Below are 21,007 nucleotides of genomic sequence, written 5' to 3'. Positions count from 1 at the left end.
AGAAGCAGCATTAGCATGTAGCACCTTTACGTTATATGTAACCTGCTGTCCTTTCCAAGTCCAAAGTGCCTGACCTCCCGGTCATATTTAAAAAGCTGAGCGAGTCATTCACGGCACTGAGGATAGAAGGGAAGGAAAAAATGAAAAGAAAATGCAGGCCTGTGGTTTCCTCTGCTACCTCCGCTCAGCCGGTTAAGAGGCTTATGAGGGCCGTAATGAGGCCCAGGGGAGCGGTGTCAACATGTCTGACACCCCGACTCTCACACAGCCCATAGCAGAGACCTCTTGCTGCCCTCACCCACTTGCTTTGATCTCACATATACACGCATACATACACACACACACACACACATATGCATGCTGGTAAAACACTCCAGCATGCCCGAGGACATGAGACAAACAGCAGGAAGATAAGGGAGGGTGGTTTATGGAGTGGGGAAGAAATAAGAAAAACGATGTGAAATTAATGTTTAAAAGTAGGAGGGGAGAAAAGTTCTGTGACAGTCCCTCTGGCAAATGTTCCGTTGCTGCTGTAGACGAGGCGCTGGGCTTCACTTAAGTCCAAAATCAGATTGTCAGTGCGGTAAAAGAGGACACAGAGAAATGTCCATTTGTCCCTTCGTCCATTTGTCTGCTTTTAGACTCAGCGTTGAGATGAAGAAACTATGGCAAATAAACTAACATAAATAGCATGAGGGAGCATCCGTCCCTCACTTAGTCCGCTCTGCCTCCCGGCATGTGCTGTACGTGTTGCATTAAAAACACACTTTTTTTGTATTTACAGAATCCGGTCCGTTCTGCCCACAAACTCACCTGCCTCTCCTGGCTTCTTTCTCCTGATTGGCAGCGGGTGTCTTGGGGCGAGCTTCCTCTAGTCATGTGGCTCTGGGGTTCGGAAGGTCAATGACAATGGGCGGGTTCATGGGCAGGAAGTTGACAGTGCAGGCTGAGGCGTTGACGAACGTTGTGGTGCCGTCAGTCATCATGCCGTAACCTGGTTAGCAGTGAGAAAGGTGAACTTCTGCACACTATCAGCTCACCTCAGAGAAGCTGCAGTGTGTTTCCAAACCAGACAACAGCGAGCATCTTCGCTAACACTTCAAGGCAACCCTTCAATAAATATCGGATTTTTACTGCTTTTTTACTGCTTACTTACTGCTCACTGCTTAATTTAGCCTCCCCAAAAGGATGCGGAGCCTCAGTAAATATTCCCTGCCACATGAGTAAATGATCAAATTTAATCAGGAAATACTGGAGTCCACTGTCAATCAGGCCAGAATCGTAAGAAATACACAAACACGGAGGAAATCTTTTGGACGTGCAAATAAATAGTCTAGTTATAAGCGCTTAATATCACAGGGCATCTTCATTTCTAAAACAGCGAGAATCCAGTTTGAGCAAATGTATGCATGAGAGTGTGACTGTAACACCACTACAGTTAAAAAAAATCTCTGCTCAAAAGGCACTTTGGCTCGACGTTTCTTCCAAATGGCAAGATGTAAAAGTGTTACCATTTCATCAAGCATAAGTTAGCTACCATCTCTAGAAAAGCACTACAATTTAACTTTGCACTATCGGTGACTTTTTTAAGTGTAGGTGTCACTTTCACCATCTCTTGGAACAGAACTCTGCATGTCTGTGTTGGTCCTTTTAAATTTGGAATACATGAATACAAAACACAGTGTGGATCATTTCTGCCTCTCTAAATTTCTTTCACATTAACGAAGAGGGCTGCGTTCAGCCTATTTCTCCTGTCATAAAATCTGATCTAGTTTCTAATCTGGTTGTCTCTGATGGGGGACTGCTGCTCCACGGGCTCAGCGCTGACCTGATAACCCCGAAATAAGTAATCCTCAGTCCAGGGAGGTGGCCTCGGTGCCCTCGCTGGCCTGAATGAAATGCTGATAGGGATGTGGCAGCTCAGCTGCTCTCTGAAACACTCTTAACATCATTGTCCTCAGGAAAGCTATGGTACAGTATCTCAGTGTTCTCTAAGGTTATATGGCAGGAATTTCATTAATTTAAAAATGTATTGATTTTAAGGAAAAGATGATACTAAAATGTAGCTGATCCAGTGTTTATTTTATTTGCACTACATTTATCTGTATGTGACTGGGTGATTTATACACTGCTCAAAAAATAAAGGGAACACTTAAACAAAACAATGTAACTCCAAGTCAATCACGCTTCTGTGAAATCAAACTGTCCACTCACATGCTGGTGTGTAAATGGAATAGACAACAGGTGGAAATTATAGTCAACTAGCAAGACATCCCCAATAAAGGAGTGGTTCTGCAGGTGGTGACCACAGATCACTTCTCAGTTCCTATGCTTTCTATCTGATGTTTTGGTCACTTTTGAATGCTGGCGGTGCTTTCACTCTAGTGGTAGCAATGAGACGGAGTCTACAACCCACACAAGTGGCTCAGGTAGTGCAGCTCATCCAGGATGGCACATCATGAGCTATGGCAAGAAGGTTTGCTGTGTCTGTCAGCGTACTGTCCAGAGCATGAAGGCGCTACCAGGAGACAGGCCAGTACATCAGGAGACATGGAGGAGGCCGTAGGAGGGCAGCAACCCAGCAGCAGGACCGCTTCCTCCGCCATCCTGGAGGAGCAGGAGGAGCACTGCCAGAGCCCTGCAAAATGACCTCCAGCAGGCCACAAATGTGCATGTGTCTGCTCAAACGGTCAGAAACAGACTCCATGAGGGTGGTATGAGGGCCCGACGTCCACGGGTGGGGGTTGTGCTTACAGCCCAACACCGTGCAGGACGTTTGGCATTTGCCAAAGAGCACCAAGATTGGCAAATTCGCCACTGGCGCCCTGTGCTCTTCACAGATGAAAGCAGGTTCACACTGAGCACATGTGACAGACGTGACAGATTCTGGAGACACCGTGGAGAACGTTCTGCTGCCTGCAACATCCTCCAGCAGGACCGGTTTGGCAGTGGGTCAGTAATGGTGTGGGATGGCATTTCTTTCCATGTGCTCGTCAGAGGTAGCCTGATTGCCATTAGGTACCAAGATGAGATCCTCAGACCCCTTGTGAGACCATATGCTGGTGCGGTTGGACCTGGGTTCCTCCTAATGCAAGACAATGCTAGACCTCATGTGGCTGGAGTGTGTCAGCAGTTCCTGCAAGACGAAGGCATCAATCCTCTGGACCTGAATCCAAGAGCACATTGAGCACATCTGGGACATCATGTCTCGCTCCATCCACCAACGCCACGTTGCACCACAGACTGTCCAGGAGTTGGCGGATGCTTTAGTTCAGGTCTGGGAGGAGATCCCTCAGGAGACCATCCACCGCCTCATCAGGAGCATGCCCAGGCGTTGTAGGGAGGTCATACAGGCACATGGAGGCCACACACACACTACTTTAATCCAGACCTCCGTATGTTAATAAATTTGATTTCCATTGATAATTTTTGTGTGATTTTATTGTCCGCACATTCAACTATGTAAAGAACAAAGTATTTAAGAACATTATTTAATTCATTCAGATCTAGGATGTGTTAGTTTAGTGTTCCCTTTATTTTTTTGAGCAGTGTATAATAGGTCTTACAATATGAAAATGTGTGTAAACAAACTGCCGCATTCAGAATGTGATAAGGTTGATAACCAAATTGGAATTTAGGTCCTTCTTCTTCTCAAATTTTATATTGCATTCTATTATTTCAGGTCATTTGGATTCATATAAGCCTTAAAATATGTATTCTGTAAATAAAAGAGTTGAAATTAGTTTATATCCATGACTAAAAATCCATCACAACTGGGGGTAACCTAACTAATCAGATACAAATGGCATTGAATTTGTGCAGTCAAGGGTATAATTGTCACTGCGAATAGAAATTTTCGAAATGTTTTCTCTTTTTTTTTGGTCTCCTTCACTTTTATTGTTTCAGTTGAGCAGGTTCATTTACTGAAAGATCTTTAAAATGAGTCCTTCTTTTGTACGACCACCAGAATCCAGGGATTAGATCTGAGTTGATCAAAATGTCACCTTTAGTCGTGAATTTACAGAACAGAACACCTGCAGACAGCACTCAGGGCAGAAAAACATCCTGCAACTCCTGTGCATTTCAGGGAAAAAATAATTTCCTGTTTTTATCTGTTATTAAGAGCAGATAAAAAGAGTGAATGATGAGGAAAGTGATTAAAGAAACAAAACATTATTAACTGACTCTGATTTCTCTGGTGGCTTTTTGGGGGTGGGGGTGCAAAAAACATAACAACAACTGTAAAAATGGCATATTATTTGGTGGGTGATGACTTGTTAGCTTTTTTGATTTTGTCAGAAGTTTTCTATTTTTTGCTTTTTTTTTTTTTGTTTTTTGATAAAGCACCCTTATATCAAGTGGGTCTGCCCTCATTACAATTTTAAGTTCTTAAAGTAAAAATTGCTGAATCTGGCTCAATTTCTGTATTTATTATTCATTTCCACTTGGACCACTGACAGACACAATTTAGACTTTTTTCTTGGAGTTCACATACATTTTTTTTTTTTTTTTTTTTTTTTTATTGGAGCTGAACGATAAAAAAGTGGGAATGATTATTTTTGCATTTCATTTGCACATGAAGAAAAATTTTAAAATGGTAATGATGTGATCTTTACTTCGTTCTGTACCAAACAAGTGACAAATGTGAGAAGTTTCATAGCTTTCATGATTTGTATTGATCTTGTGTGTTTACACATATTTATTTGTAAAAATCTGAATCAAAGTGATCAATTATTAGACTTCACTTTATTGATCCCTTTGGGATGACTCCCTCAGGGAAATTAAATAGATACTAAATGTTTTAATATAAAATCTATGTGACTGTCATGTCATTTTGACAGTATCTAAAATGTTGTTTATGAATGAAATTAATGAAAGCCAAAATGCTGAAAACCATGTGTGCTTTAAATGACTGTGGGTCATGACATGTGCCTCTGTTGTAACCAGTGTGTGTGTGTGTGTGTGTGTGTGTGTGTGTGTGCGTGTGTGTATTGCAGTAGTTGTGGGGACACAAACTTGTTCACACAGTCACATTGTGAGGACCCAACTCACTTATGGGGACAAAATGCAAGTCCCCACAATGTAAATCATTAAATATTATGGTGAAGAGTTGCTTTAAGGTTAGGTAGAGGTTAGGGTTAGGTTAAGGTAAGGGTTTATTAGGATTAGGCAAGTCATGTGTATTGTTATGGTTAGATGACGGTTAGACCTCCAGGAAATGAATGTAATGTCTATGTAATGTCCCCAAAAGTGATGGAAACAAGACTGTGTTTGTGTGTGTGTGTGTGTGTGCGTGTTGAAGTATTTTACGAGCCCGTGCACGTACCTTCATGAATGTGTCCGAACACATGTAATTTGGGCTGGACTCTCCTCTGGACCGTGTTGAGCAGCTCCATACACCCGACTCGCTGCATCTTTTTGGGCACCCAGTCGAGGAAACCTGCAGAGAAGAGCAGAACAATGACATTAAATTAACCATTAAATTTTATCATAGATGTATATCACATTTCAGTAACCAGGTAGTGTAGGTCCTTGACCCCCAAGAATAAAATGATTATTAATTCTCAGGGTATGAACATTGTTGGAAACATTCGGGATAATGTAAGCACACAAGTCAACAAAATGTACAACAAAGGTCAAGTCATTTTTACACATTTTAATGTTGAATGTTGAATCATATTTTGTCAAGATTCCATCAGATTTAACCTTTGTACATGATAGAATAACTGGGAACAGTCACATGTTTGGTCCTTACTTTGCTACATAAACTGGCAGTTATACAGTAATGATCCTGTTTGGATCATTTCCGTAATGCATGTAATGGACAACAGCGTGATGTTTTATAGTGTTGGGTTGATTTTCTGTGTTTCCATTGCAGTATCTCCATTAAGGTTGTAAATTTCATATCCCTTCATAAAGCAATACATCACATTTTAGAACGAAGCACTCCATTTCAGACTCCTTGTTTAATGGCAAACTGCACATTGCAGCATGAAAAAAAAACAAAAAACAAAAAAACCCCAAAAAAACAAAAACTGACTCTTAGAAAGCAGCCATAGAAAATAAAGATCAATCACGACCGCACACAGATGCAGGCTTCACACTATGTGTGACAAGGATGAAGCATGGAGTGTATATGATTTAGTGGCTGCGTGGTGAAGAGGGATGCTGCTGATGCTGAGTCAATAAAAGCATCAAGTCGGCGAAATAAAATGACTGAGGAGCTCGTGCCTCCATCTTTCCTGCCGTCTGTCGCTCAGGCCAGACAGGAATAAGAATGTAAACACAAAGGAAAAGAGAGAGTGAAGCAAACAAAAGAATGAATTATCAAAAAAAAAAAAAAAAAGGAAATGATGAAACGAAAATGATGGACCGACGGAGGAACAGGTTTAAGGACCACTCGCATACTGATGGTGAACCCGCTGAGTGTGCTGTGGTGAGGTGTGTGTGTTCCTATAGGACTGCGGGGTGGCAGGCAGAATGAATGACAGCCCACCGGAGAAAAGGGAAGACTGGAAGCTCCCTAATGACTTGCTGCAAAAACTGACATAGTCGGGAACCAGAAAGTTCTGTCTTTGCCAGCAGTAAAATATCTGTACGGGAGTCTCAAGATTTTACAGGCCTGTAAAGTCTCAAGCCTATAAGGACAAGTCCAAGTCAACTCTTAAATCTTAACAGACAAGTTCAAACCTGTTCCCTTGTCTTTCAGGGCAAGTCTGAGTGAAGTCATCGGTCTTCAAGAACGAGTTCGAGTCGAGTCTCGAGATTTTAGAGGCATGCCAAGTCCCATGTCTTTAAGGATAAGTCCAAGCTCAAGTCTCAAGTGCTTAATTTTTTACTTGATTCGTTACAAAGAGCGAATGGAAAAAACAAACACGGCAAAAACACTTTCTTCTGGTGGAAAGACTTCATTATATGTAGCAGTAAATCAAAGCATTTGTAAAAAAAAAAAAAAAAAAAAAAAAAAAGACAGTCCTGTCCCCAGACCAAACTTTAAAAAGGTTTGTGGCCAAATACATTGTAATTTTATGCTCTTGACAAGTGAGTCATAACCAATCACGATTTGGTAGCTTTAAGAACTTGCTCACTGGTTCAAGACAAAGAAAAAAAGTGAAAAGACTCTCGAGGGATGACTTTAAGATTCTTTATACATTTTCATTTTTACAACCAAACTCAAGGCAAAGTTAATGGACCCTCTCATACTCAACACAGTCATAAAAACTTCCATGTTCCCAGCTCGCAGTGAATCTGTCATGCTGGCAAAATGATACAGTCTGACTACTTTGTCCTCTAAACACATCTACCTGTAAACACACACACACACACACACACACACACACACAGACTTTTAGTTCATTTTAGGTATAAAATGCCTTAAAACTGTAAATGTATTCTTTACAAGCCTTGGGAGACAGTGGAAGTGAAGTGTGAAGTTACGAGCTCGGGCTTTTTGTGTCTCGGGGTATTTTGCTCTAATGTGCCGCTTGTTTCAAAGCAGCTGCTGCTTTGGGCACTGAGCCTGTTTTCCTCTTTTTGTCTCACTTTCCCTCTCTCTGCTGTTAACTTCTTCCTCACAGCCAGATAAAGAGGCCATATTTTCCTCTCTAGCCGCCGATCTGCCGCTTTATCGCGCCTCATAAAAGACGGGCACTTTTGTCGCAGTGCGAAACAACGTCTTGCCCCAACTCCGTTTTCCTTCACGTTCTTGTCCATCATTCGTTTTTCCTTCTTTGCAAACATGTCTCAAAAGTGGATGTCTTTTCTTGGCCTCTAGCGCTTTAAAGAATCCACACTTTTGTCCTCCATTCCCTCTTTCCTTTATCTTTCATTCTTTCTCACTCTGTTCCCTCCAGTCTTGCGTGTGTGTGTGTGTGTGTGCGTGTTTGTCTCATGCATTAGTAGCCTGCTGCAGCTGCTCCATATGCCGGTGGCTTACGAGCAGATAGCTGGAGACACATCGCTAAGCTGAATGGAAAATAAACGGCGGCGTTCGCAACCGAGACGGAGCCACAGAAATCAATCACACACACTCGTCTGAACACCACAGCTGCAATGGGAGATGAGGTGTGAAAGCGTGTGTGTGCGAGAGTCAGAGAGAGGGAGAGAGACAGAGGAACGTGTGTGTGTGTGTGTGTGTGTGTGCTCGTGTGTGTGAGACAGAGACGTGTGTACAGGATGTCAGTTGGCTCGTGAGCCAGCATCTGTGTTTGATCCAACTCTTGTGATGTTTGCGTGTAATGAGTGTGTGCGTGTGTGTCAGAAGCTGAAAGGTGATCACTAAGAAGGTTAATAATCTCCTCTAAGGGTAGAGTGTGTTTTTGGGCGGAGAGGGCCGAGCAGACCGGACCGTGTGAGTCATCACTTTGATTCCCTTCACCCTTTATTCATCCACTCAGTGCAACGATGATTCATCAGCGCTACGTTCACTGCTCTCTTTCATTTGAGAAGAAAATAAACCACTTTCAGAGAGAGTGTGCTCTTAATGTGTGTGTGTCTGTAGACAGATACACGCACATACCTGTGTGTTGTGTGTGCGAGTGGTTTGAATGAACATGTGTGTGTTTTTGTTGTAGTTGCAGTTCAAGTCCGGCTGGGTGGTGGTGGAAGAAAATTCAGATGCTGTACTTAAAGTGCACTTAAACATGTGTAAGTATTACAAGTAAAATTTACTTAAAATGTCAAAAGTAAAAGTAAAGTAAAGTAAAAGTACTCTATTCTACAGAAAAATAGACTCTGTCACTGTTTATATTGTTTATGTGTATGTTGCATTTTGTTGCTGCAGATGTTTAAGGTTGAGCTCATTTAAACCATAAGAGAGTTTATTTATCTTAATTTTCTCAACACTTCGTCCTTCAGTTTATCACAAACAGGAATGATATAAAAAAGTAGCAACTAAAGCTGTAAGGCAAATGTAAAAGCAAAAACTACAATATTTACCTCTCAGATGTAGTTGCAGTACAGTACATTTGAATAAATGTACTTTAAATAATAAAGTGGTTTAAAGAGTTTCTATTTTTTCTAGTGAGATTTTTTTGTTGTTGTTGTTGGGTGTTGGGCTTCTGTTATGGAAACAAATGCTGCTTTTCGTTTAGCTCAGGAAATAATAAATTCAACCGTTTTTTGGGGGTTTTTTTGTCACCAATTGATCATAGTGGCATTTTATACACGTATGCACCACCATATTTATGAGGCCATAATACATGAACTGCCTCCTTTTGTACATTGGCTACTGTCTCCTAAAACTGTAGACTTGGGTCATTCCTCGAAGCCACACGGTGTTTGGTCAAAGTTTGAAGTTTTTTGAAGTTTTTGCCCCCTCATCTTGGGGTGAGCAACACAATCACCTTAAAAAAAGATATGACAGATGATTAAAATAGGGTTAAAGTCTGACCAACCAGGACTCACTATGAGAGAGATTTTGAATCTCTGCACATGATGGACAGCTTAGCCCGGGAAAATCGTCTGCCTCTGAAGAGCAGGTGGAAACAGTGCAAATTACAGGACGGGTCTAGTGAGCAAAAGAAACCGCTGAATATAAACTTTACATATCTGAAAACCGATCATCGGATCAGGCTGTTTCCATTTGTGTTGAGGTTATTTGAAGAGTTGAGTTTGAACTCATGACATCGAAAATCCTGACCCTGCATATTTTGCACATATGGTCTTAAATATCGAGCATCCGTGTGCGCGCACATGTGGGTATATGCGTAAAGTGAACACACACATGGTCTACATGTACAGTCCTACTGGTGCTTTAGTGTGTGCGCATGCAGTGTGTGTGTCTCCCTGTGTGAACATGCTTCAGTGCATCAGTTTACATGGCTGTGTACATAAATTGATGTTACAAGTTCTGCACTTGTATGTACAGCTCGGTGTGTTGTGTGTTTGTGTGTGTCCACAGTGGATTTTTCGCTCTTGCTCGAAGTACAAACCACACATTCCGCACAGGTTTCACATTTCCACAAGATGTCGAGTGTGTGTTTGCCGGAGCGTGTGACCCGGAGCGACACTCTGGACTCTTCCTGGAAGTTCTGTCCACACGTCGTGGATGAGGGGGTAAAAATCAAGAGATACTAAGGAGGTCGCCTTTTGGTGTCGACAGCAGCGGTCAGTGTCAGAGTGGTATTTTAACCTATTCACTGAGTAGAAGACGTGACTAAGACCAAATATACGCTCATCCGCAAATACTAGCTAATAAAGAGACCCCCAATGAAGACATTTCAGCAGTACGGACAAATGAAGCCTGATTTCAGTCTGCAGTTATTTCTTACTCAGGAGAATCAGTGTTAATTTGGTTGAAATGGGGAATTTGACAGCAATCAGCAGAATTAACTGTCGACTGTCTGTGTTTATAAAAATCATTAAACTGTCTTTTTCTCAAAAAAAAAACCCCCCAAAAACTAATCGATCTTTATAAGCTATATATCTACGCAAGTCAATCGGTAGGCCATGGTAACACGTGCGCATGCCGTACTTTCCCTAATTAATAGGTCAAAAGTGATTAAACTGCTGTGCTTGTATCTCATCCTGTGCTCTTTGTCAGTTCTTGTCCATTAAAAAGTGTTGGTAATTGACGTAAGACGCCTCTGTGCGATAGCCATTATGTTTTCCTATTGTACGTCTGTCTGTTCATCGCGTTCTTGTGAGCACAATATCTAACACACTGAGGGAATTTCTTCAAATTTGGCACAATCATCCACTTGGACTCAAGGATGAACTGATTAGATTCTGGTGATCAAAGGTGACCTCACACACTCACATTTTATGCCCAAAAGGTCAGCTTCACTGTGACATCGTAACGGAAGCCTGAGTAAAACGGCATCGGCAAAGACAAACAGCGGGGAGTTTAGCCTCACCAGAGCTTACTGAAAGAGGTCTGTAATTCTGCCATCTATTCATTGTATGCAGATGTTGTTATCTAGGCTTTTAATGTAATCCATGGACCTGCAGAACAGCTGGAAACAGATGATGTATTAAGGGGTTGGTACCAGTCATGGCCGATCAAACAGAAGTCAGAGATCACATCTTTGCTGCTGAGCTTCAAGTCGACTGTCACAAAGGATTAGTAGTATTTTTGTCACCCATTCCATTAAATTGTTGGTTACAGATTACGCTTTTATTCCTGTTGAGTCCCATTCACATACTGTGTGTGTGTGTATGTGTGTGTGTGTGTGTGTGTGTGTGTGTGTGTGTATGTGTGTGTGTGTGAGAGAGAGAGAGAGAGAGAGAGAGAGAGAGAGAGTGTTCTGTAATGTGTGTCTCACCCAGTGGGGGGCAGTGTGTGACCAGGATGTCTGTGTTATCAGGGACCTGGTTCCATTTGTCCAGCAGAGCCTGACCCCGCGGCAGGTTGAAGCCCCAGCCGTAGTACCAAGGCTGCCTATAGACACACACACACACACAAAGAAAGGGAGAGAAGCAGTTTGGTCAGTGTCAGAGGCTCAGACATCATCACATAGGATGTTTTGAATCTAGAATTCATCTGCCAGCTGTGGTCAGACATCATGCATCTCCTCTCTCTGTCATTCCTGTCCTGGCTGTTAAACTTTATATTAATAATACTGGCCATTCAAATGAGTTACATGTCTAATAGTGGTTGTATTGAGAACACAAAACCAAACAGCAGAGCTTCACGCACATCCTGCAACACACATATCTGCTGTGCGGTGTGCAGCAGTCCCAAGGCACTCTGTGCTTTATATTAAACATTTGGACATGTAAAATGTGCTCATAAACTCAATCTCAGAACAAATAATTAGAAACAACATTTGTCACTGTTCAATGAAAGCAAAGATGATTAAAACAAAACATTTGCATTAAAATTTTGTTTCCTGTTAAAACTGGATGTTTCAATCAGACAGTGTAATGTGCTCATGTGAGGGGTGAACCATTTATCAACCGTTTAACTCTGGAAATAGTGTGGACAAAATAACACCGAACTTTACTGAAGTTTAGAATGAGTTTTTGCTGACACAGCTGAGTCAAATGTCAGGTTTCTGACGAGGGTCTAACATAATCATTTTTTCGGCACTAGAAGTAAACATCTTGTTGTTCCATCTTTTGTTGCTTCATGAAAATTCTGACTGATCTTATTAAAGCTGACACATAGTACTGACTCTTTCTGACTTTTCTTAAGAGAACTTAATTGTGCCATTCTAAATGTAATTTTCTGCCTGGAGCAATACATTGCACGTACATAAGAAAGAGAGCAACAATCATAAATCCAGTGTGTACGCCTTCACTTCCCCCACACAAACAAGCGTCAGTCTTTTCCCTCCTTTTAGTAGGACTTGTGGTTTGGCCTTTAAGATCAGAAGCCAAAAGGGGGGCTTATGAAGAGCAGTCATCTAGTGGAGGGGAGGAGAAGAATCAAACAGATTCCAGGATGGGCGGGTGTAGCAGAAAGCTACATTAAACATCTCCTTGATCACAGTTGCACCCTGGAATGCTCCATGACAGGAAGATGAGGGAAGTAAAAGGAAGAAATGAGAAAGGAAGAAGAGGAGAGCGTTGATGGCTGGGGCTCGGGTCCCTTTACTTTGATAGCGGACGCCTCGACCGTGAGTGACGGAGGAGAAATTAACATGTCACTTACAATCTGTACTCCGATCCATCTTCCTCTCCAACACGCAGCACGTGTGTGTGAGCGCAACCATAGGCGACGACGTCTGCCGCTGCCGCCTTTTTTTAAATTGCCGAGTGCAGTCACTCGAAACGCCAACTTTATCGCCATGGCCGATGCCCGACGCGTCTGTGCTCAGTGGAACATCAGATGAGGATTTTTTTAGAATAATTTCCGGAGTGTGTGTGTGTGTGTGTGTGTGTCTGACATGCTCAGGGACTTAAAAGACAGATGGGGAGACAAGAAAGACGAGACTGAAGATAGGATGAAATACTTCTCTCTCTCTCTCTCTCTCACACACACTGTCTCCTTTTCTTTCTCTCTGATTAAGAAAGTTAAAGATGATGATGCAGAGGTCACCAGCCAGGGAGGGGTGGTCAAACACATGTGCCAGTGCATCATGGGAAATCACGTCCTATTTGAGCTGATGATTAAAATTCCATCACTTCCTGAACATCAGAGACTAAACATTTCTGAGGAATGATCTGGCGCTGCCCATGCACACAATTTCAATAATTTACGCTGCGAATATTAAAACATTTAGACTGGCCTTAGCATATTAATAGGGCTTGTGGAATGTAATATTCATGTCCATCTTAACATGGACATCTCAATTAAAAAGAAATGAGTTCAGCGGTGCGATTGATGCTACATATACTCTCAGTGTGAATGGAGGGATGAAAAGAGGTCAAAAGAGGAGAGGAGAGACAGTAAAGAGGTTTCCCCTAATAATGACCCACGGATGGTGATTCGTCCTAACGGAGTGATACATGAGCAAAGAGAAAGATTCATGAGGATGAAGGGCACAAGTGATGAGATGCGTGGAAGGATGGATGGATGGATGGATGGATGGATAAAGCAGTTCAAGTCAATTTAAATATTTGCATGTTTTATTAACCAAATCGTGTACACTTTAAATTATTCACAACCATTTTCCAGAGAATGCCCAGTGCTTAGATTGATTTCTTATTCTCCAGGGAACTATTGTTTCACTTCATTTCAGTTAACTATGAAAATCAGCTCCATCATTACTGTTCCTGCACTACTGCAATGACAGCATCACTTATGTATTCCAATGCTTAAACCTTTGGTGTGCCTGTTAAATTCAAGCTCTTGCCGAGCCAGATAAATCTCTCCGTACTTTGCAGTGTGCCAGAGTTTTTAAATAAGATAAGAGATAAGATAAGATGAGACATTCTTATCTCTTATCTTATTTAAAAACAAGAAGGAAAAAAAGTGGAGTCTGTGGTAATTTTCCTGCACTGGTGCACCGATAGCGATACGTTCACTTCAGCCAGCACAGATTGGTTTGCTAGAGCTGAAGGACAGAGCAGGACCCAGTCAGAAGGGGTAGACAATAGTCCTGCCCTGTTTGTGTTTACATAAAAATGTTATATTTACATAAAAATCAACCTCTTTTGCCAAAAAAGGGGGTGAAGAGATGTACAACACTGACACTGTAATATGCGTTCTGTCTCTTTACCAACAGCCAACCTTGGTTTCTTTTCACCACAACCACGACTGTTTCATAACTTCACAAGCTTTTGCAAAGGTCACTCAAATAGCTTTAGTTCCCTAAATTTAAAGGTACGCGGTGGCATTTTTGATCACTAGGGGGCGCTACGGAACAGTGTTTCAGTGTGCAGGTCCTCATTTGTTCGTTCGTATGAAAACGCACTGAATTTCTTTTGAACTGACACATCCATGTTAAAGTGGACACGGATATTGCATTCTAGCATTTTTAAACAATTCCGTTCATCTGCAGGTTGCATTAATGTGCTTTAAACGTATCAGTGCAGCAGCAAAAGGCATATTAATAATGCAGGTTTCATAAACGTCTCATGGTTTGTGAGGGAGGGAATGTAACCCTGGCTGTATATGTTCACCGCCGTTTGCTGGATCTACAAGAAACACACATTCACTGTAAATACAACTTTTCTCTGTTTACAAGAGCAGGGCGCCTTTTGTGTAAGTTCAATAACAGACAATGTCGATCAGAAAACGTTCATAACAATGACTTTTGTCAGTTTCTGACAAACTGCAAAATGTGTTTCTATTCTGTCCGCCCATCTAAATATAATTCAGTTGGACCACAGGACAGATAAACAGCAGTACAAGCTGCAGACCAACAGAACATCCACATGACTGAACCCAGAACCCAAGTTTTCCCTGCGGAACATTGCATTGTTCACTTCACCTGTTAGTGGTGTTAATGTCGCGGCTGATCAGTGTACAGTCCTGTACTTTGCACCAGATCAAACGGCTTCACTAATCTCGTCACTGTGTTAGCGCCTGTACTGTGCAATGACAAGCCTGAATATGAATCTCAACACTGAACTTTTTGCCAACCTAATGTTTTGTTTTAAGTTATGTGATCCTTGCATGCTATCGCGGTTCAGTACAAACAGGGAATATCATTCACTCTTGATGGTGCTCCACTCACCCATGTGTTAACATCCCAGATTTGTGAAGATTTAACCACGTTCTCAGAAAATTAAACCGAGAGGAAGAAACGACTGGAAAGGATCAAATGAAAAGGGTTACGCCATGAAAGTTGTTGAACAATAACACTGAGTTGCTGTTGCAAACAGTATTGAGTGTCCTAGCATTCCTGAACGCATTCTTGGTTGGCACTCTTTGCATTTAATGGGCTAAATCAGTCAAAACCGCTTTTATCGTCTTTCAGTACACATAACAAGTAATCAATGCTGCTTTAAAAGTCCTTTAAAAATTTCTGAAATAATACTTTCTCAAATTAAAAAGCTTTCTTTTAACTTTTTTAGAGGTTGTACATCATTAAAAAATCATTACCTCAACGCTGTCACGCAGTATACCTCAAACAATGACTATCCAGTCTATCATTTTGTCAGCTGAGGATCACAGTATCCTTTATGAAGTGCGGCAGCTTGTTTTAATTTTGTGATCATCAATCATTCTGTGAGAGAAGGCGTCAATCTTTTTCAAATAGTTTATCTCTCACTTTGCAGCAAAAACCTCTTCACGCAGGGAAAACATCTCCACGCCGACTGTGGGCGTCTCCATCACAGTTGCTAAAAAGAGATTATCTGTCGTGAGGAAATGACCGTAGCCTCTCTTCGTGAGAGATCCACTCATGTGTTTGCCGAGCAAACCCGAGACTAACTGAATGTAATTCCATGGATAATATCCCTGCTCCTGAATTATGATGTTTTTTATCAGGTAAGGGATTAGGATGGTACAAGTGATTTGTGTTAACTTAGAGGAGGAGAATCGAGCAAAGCGTGAAGCATATTGAATATTCTGTTAATGTGCTGTGCTGGTATTTGTTATGGCTTTAAAAAAAAAAAGAGAAAACAGATGTTTGTGTTAGAGCGTTCAATCCCTAGGCACATCTTCAGGCGGCATACTGGGAGAAAAACAACATCGTTCACACCATTACTTTCATTTCACACACCCACCTAACCAAACACCCACACACTCAGCTGCTGGCTTCACCTCTCTTAAGGACGAGAGGAAAAGTCAAACTCTAAAACGTATTTCAGGATTTAACACAAACAGGGCAATGCACAGCTCTTCGCTCAAGTTTTTGAACTTGCATGTTTGGCTGTGTGTGTATTTGTGTGTGTGTGCATGTCTCACTGAGAGAGGCCCACTGATATCGCTGGAGAAAGTTCATGAATCATTGAATGCCTCTGCCGAGGTTTGCAAAACGCCGGTGCCTGCTGCACTCTCACACTCTCTCTCTTTTGCCTCATTCCCTCTCTTCTTCATCTCTCCCCCTCATCACATCTCTGTCCATTTTCCCTCCTGCTCCTCCTCCTCCTTCCACCTCTGTCTCCTCTTGATATATTACTCCATCTCTCCCTGTCCTTCTCCCTTTTCATTTCTGCCCCTCACTCTCCTCGTTAGAGGAGAAAACGACCTGCTGCCAGGAGAGCAGTCTGCTTTCTGAGAGGCTGCCTCCTGTGTTTGAGAGGGAATCTTTTAGAAAACCACATCAGCAGTAAGGGCATCCTGAGGTCCAGCCGGGAGAGAGAGGCAGAAGTTTGAGACAGGTCACAGGGGAAGTAGAACTGGGTTTCAAACTGTTAATCTAGTACTATTTGAATACCAGGCAAAATATGTACACTGGGCATTAACAAGTTCCAGAAGCTGGGACTTAATGTTCTTTGATCACATATTCCCTTAATTAAGCCTGGATACATTCATTTTTGGCAACTAAAGATCTAAACACAACACTGACATTTAGCTATTTATTTATTTTTTTGCTTAAAAAGTCCATATGGATAATGCTTTGCATATCCGGCAGAGTAGCACAAGCAAACATCTGAAGTCATGTTGTCGATAAAATCCGTACTGTTTCATCTCTGTTTTGGTCTCCACCTGCTCATCAGTAAAAGTCTGCCTCTTTAGCTGCTAAATGTTCCAGTGTTCACCAGCTAGTGTTGAGAACAGTTACCACAGCTGATGAGAAATTTAAGATGTACGGTGTATTCAACCAAAACAGTGAGCTGAAAGACACTAAAACAACACTTTGTGGAGCTTTGGGGAAAAGTGTAAAGTTGGGTGATCATTCTCTGTGGATTTATTATCATCAGCGGCACCTTTTACATTTCATATAGTCATCTGATCCCGCTTTTATATAAAAGAAGTTTATTTCAAACTGTAGTTTTTTATGTTTCTTGGGGGCAAAAATGTCAAGAAAAAATAAAATTAAACGCAATTCATTTTATTTATTATTTAGTTAAACCTGGCGATACTGTGTATTTTCTAATATTCAACAAATCCCATGAAATGATCAAACTGAAAATAACAAGCCTTGAGTGTGTATTCAGAGTCTGTTGTATCTTTTTCCCCTGTGCCACAGAGCTTCCTTGTTGTCCAAAAACTGTTAAAAACACACCAGTAAACCACAGTGTCGCACTGGGTGCCTTTATGAACATGAACACATGCATACACACTCACACACACACACACACACACACACACACACACACACACACACACACACACACACACACACACAGACGCACACTGTAGTTTATTGTCACTCAAAACCAGCACACACTGTTGGTTTAGTCTTGTTTAGCTTAGTCCAGGTGTGGTATTGATACCAGTATCAACAGGATCCAGACATAGGAGGGAAAACACAGCACATGCAGACACACACACACACACACAAAAAAAAATTAAATAAATGGAGGAAAAAGAGTAGACGAGGTGAGGAAGTGCTGCGGTTTTATAGGAAGAATAAAAGGAAATGCAAATTAAAGATGATCACTGTAACAAGGTCCATCTTGATGTGTAACACAGACCTCGTGCTAATTGCTACATGCACTGACGCAGGGAAAACACCCAGCCGTGATCACCTCCGCAAGATTTAATTAACTACTCATGACTTAATGACCCTAATAACAGCCTGGGAGGCAGGCTGGGGGAGTGGAGCGTGGCGGTCTGCAAACACACACAGTTGGTGAAGTGATGTTTCTTATGTGCTTGATATGCACCACATATGTGCTGATGCATATTCGCAAATGCACCCATGCTCATTTATTTTTTTGAGTGCTTTCCCCACAGATTTATTTCCCCCCTCCGCCCAACTCTGACATCCATCTCTTTACATCCTTGTACCTCCTTGCCCTCTTCGTTAGGGAACCTCACTGAGGACGTGTTTCAAGTGAAAATGCTACGAAAGGAGGCTGCTCCCCCCCGACGGGCCACCCCATCTCTGGCGGAGGTTGACCCTGAAGCCTCTGCAGGTGAGATCCCCCGCTCGTAGAAGGTGGTACGCTCCTGAAGCGCAGCCTGAGGCCAGCTTTTTCTCACTGGTTCTCTGTACTTTTCCTGCCATGCCAGTAGAACGTGGGACGTGAATCGACTTTACAATGCAGGGGCAACATAGGATGGCTCCCAGTCACTGGCACCTTCAGATTTGTGGCCATCAGGTGTATATGTAGGTGTATATAGTGGCCTTTATAACCAGACACCAGTCACTTTAACTCACACCAACTTCCTCCTTATGTGTTTTTATTGAGAGGATAGCTCTCTCAGCAGAACTGCAGAGCCTTTACCTCCAGATCAAACTATAAAACTATTTGGAATTAAGCAAAGCAATACATTAAGCAATACCAACTAACGAGCAGCAGATCAACCCATACGGGATGGTCAGTGTTAGATGATTCTGCAAAACCCTGGATCACATTCAGTGACAATGTTTGATTGCGCCTAATGCAAACAGTCCGCCTCCACACCTTTGCTTTACCATACTGTAAAACAAAAGGCTAAAGGAGGCTAAAGGTGGGCACTGCTCAAGAGAAAAGACTGTCAGACTGAGCACTGCCATGAAGTAGGTTGGTAAGGTAATCCCTTTTGAAACTTTTCTTAAACTTTTTTGAATTTTATTTATCATCTTTGACCAGCCTCTCTTATCTAGCAATGTAACTCCAACTGAGCACAGCTACAAGGCTCTGTATTCATCCAAACACTCCAAAGGCCTATAACTGCTATTTACAGTTACAAAAGGTAACTTCAGCATTGTCTGTAAACTTATTGAAAGCCACAGGTAATCAGGAGTGACATTGTAAACCTAGAGCTGCAGGTCTTAGCCAGTGCCACTTGACACTGAATTACAAAAATCTAGCCTTGAGTGCCTAGACCAGCAACAACAGAGTGGAGTTTCAACTCCAGAACCAAGGTCCCCCAAGAACACTTGTCCGACCTGACGAGGGCAGAGAAAGATAACTCGAAGCAGAGTCAAGGAATCAATACACAGCAAGATATGAAAATATGAAAAGTGACATGTGAAAGCGGTGTGTGTGTGTGCAGAAGCTTCAACGGCCTTGCTTTCCTCACGCCATCCCCTCCCACACAATGGGATTAGTGGCTCTCGTCCCTGCAAATTTGACAGTTGTAACTCAATAGACGCAGTGGCACTCGCAGGCACGCACAGGCTTGTGTGTTGAGGCAAAAATGTGCACGTGTGCTTCTGCGCTCATATAGCTCGTGATGGTACACGGCGAGCATGTGAGAGTTAGCCTCGGTCGGCCCACTCAGCACAGCGGGGTGCAGAGTAAGAGAGACACGGAGACGGGAAAAAGTTGTTTTATATGTTGCAAAGAGACAGTTCTTCAATTTAATTATTTATCAGGACTCAAAACCACTGCTCACGCTATCCGATTCCCCAGTTTGTGCACAGACTTTGATGTTTAATCGTGGGCCGGCACACATGCGAGTCGGCCAGCTATAGTGGGCTGCTCCTCACAGCAGGAGACGCCAGAGAGAGGGCAAGAGACATGGAGAGGGTGGGAGAGTGAGAGACAGAGAGGAGGAGGGGATGCAAAAGACAAACTTTTCATGCAGCAAATATGACAAAGATTGAGAGAATAAGCAAGATAGTTTTGGGTGGATGTATGAGGAGGGAGATGAAGAAAGACGGAGAGGAGTGGGGGAGCAAAGGGAGGAGGGACAGACGGGGTGAGCAAGGAGGGAGGAAGACAACGCTGGAAGGCAGAGTATATCTGACTCTGACAATGAGGAGGATTAGAGATGTGTCAGAGACTAGCCTGCAGCGTCCTTCTCACTGTCACTGTTTGTGTGTGTGTGAATGGAAGGGTGTATCGTGCTGTCCTAACACCACCTCACTCCGTCCATCTATAACTCACTACTTTACTTACCACTATAGGCTAGATCTAGGGCCACGCAGACTATTGGCAATATTCAACATGCTGATGAATGAAAGGATTTTTCTTGGAATACATTTGTTTTAGAAAGGAACTTTAGACATCTACAATTCTATGACATATTCCATATGCTGCTGAAGATACAGCTACTAAAAGGACCTTGTAATGAAAATGTCAGGGCATGAGGGATGACCTACATCATGAGCTCCATTCCATAATCCCTCATACACTGTTGTCATTTTGTTGGTAATAATCCTTGACACTGCACAGAACGACAACTTAAGTAACGTAGATGATGACTGATCTATAACCTGTGACAGATAGTCTTTTCTCATGTGTTTGACAAGCCTGGAGGTCTGTGTCTGACCATCTGACCGCTTTAGTGATGTCATAGTAATTAACTTGATGAGTAAAATGTTATTATAACCGACAGGTCATAAGAAATTCTCAAAAGCACCTGAATGCACCACTAAGCGTCTTTAAAACATTCTTTGCTCATAACAACTTGATAAAAAAATAAAGGTGATGTAACAAGTCAGGAGCCAGGTGAGCTGAATAGAGAAGAGGAGAGTGAGGAGACAGGAGCAGGTTGTGTTGGATTTGAGGTGCACTGCTCCTTTAATCTGCCCTTCCTGTGGCCTTGGTTCCACCTGTGTGGCAGTGACTATGTCTTTACCCCCAAACCCCTCTGCAGAGAGGCAGATTGGAGACATGTTGGCCCTCAGCA

At 42.3% G+C, this 21,007-nt stretch overlaps 1 protein-coding gene across 1 annotated transcript in view; it reads right to left on the bottom strand.

Moving 5' to 3' along the window:
- The window catches only part of mpped1 (metallophosphoesterase domain containing 1), an 81,411-nt gene continuing 60,404 nt past the window's right edge, over positions 1-21,007 (bottom strand). Inside the window, exons 5-7 of the mRNA XM_046379215.1 lie at positions 11,265-11,380; positions 5,327-5,440; positions 1-994 (exon numbers count right to left, since the gene is read on the bottom strand). Of these exons, the coding sequence (XP_046235171.1) occupies positions 876-994; positions 5,327-5,440; positions 11,265-11,380 (349 nt within the window). The 3' untranslated portion in view covers positions 1-875. The remainder of the gene's footprint in view (positions 995-5,326; positions 5,441-11,264; positions 11,381-21,007) is intronic.

The sequence above is a fragment of the Scatophagus argus genome, chromosome 22, assembly GCF_020382885.2.
Source record: "Scatophagus argus isolate fScaArg1 chromosome 22, fScaArg1.pri, whole genome shotgun sequence".
NCBI classification, from domain to species: Eukaryota; Metazoa; Chordata; class Actinopteri; family Scatophagidae; genus Scatophagus; species Scatophagus argus.
Note: the sequence above shows the minus strand (reverse complement) of the source record. Positions and strands in the feature narration are given on the sequence as shown.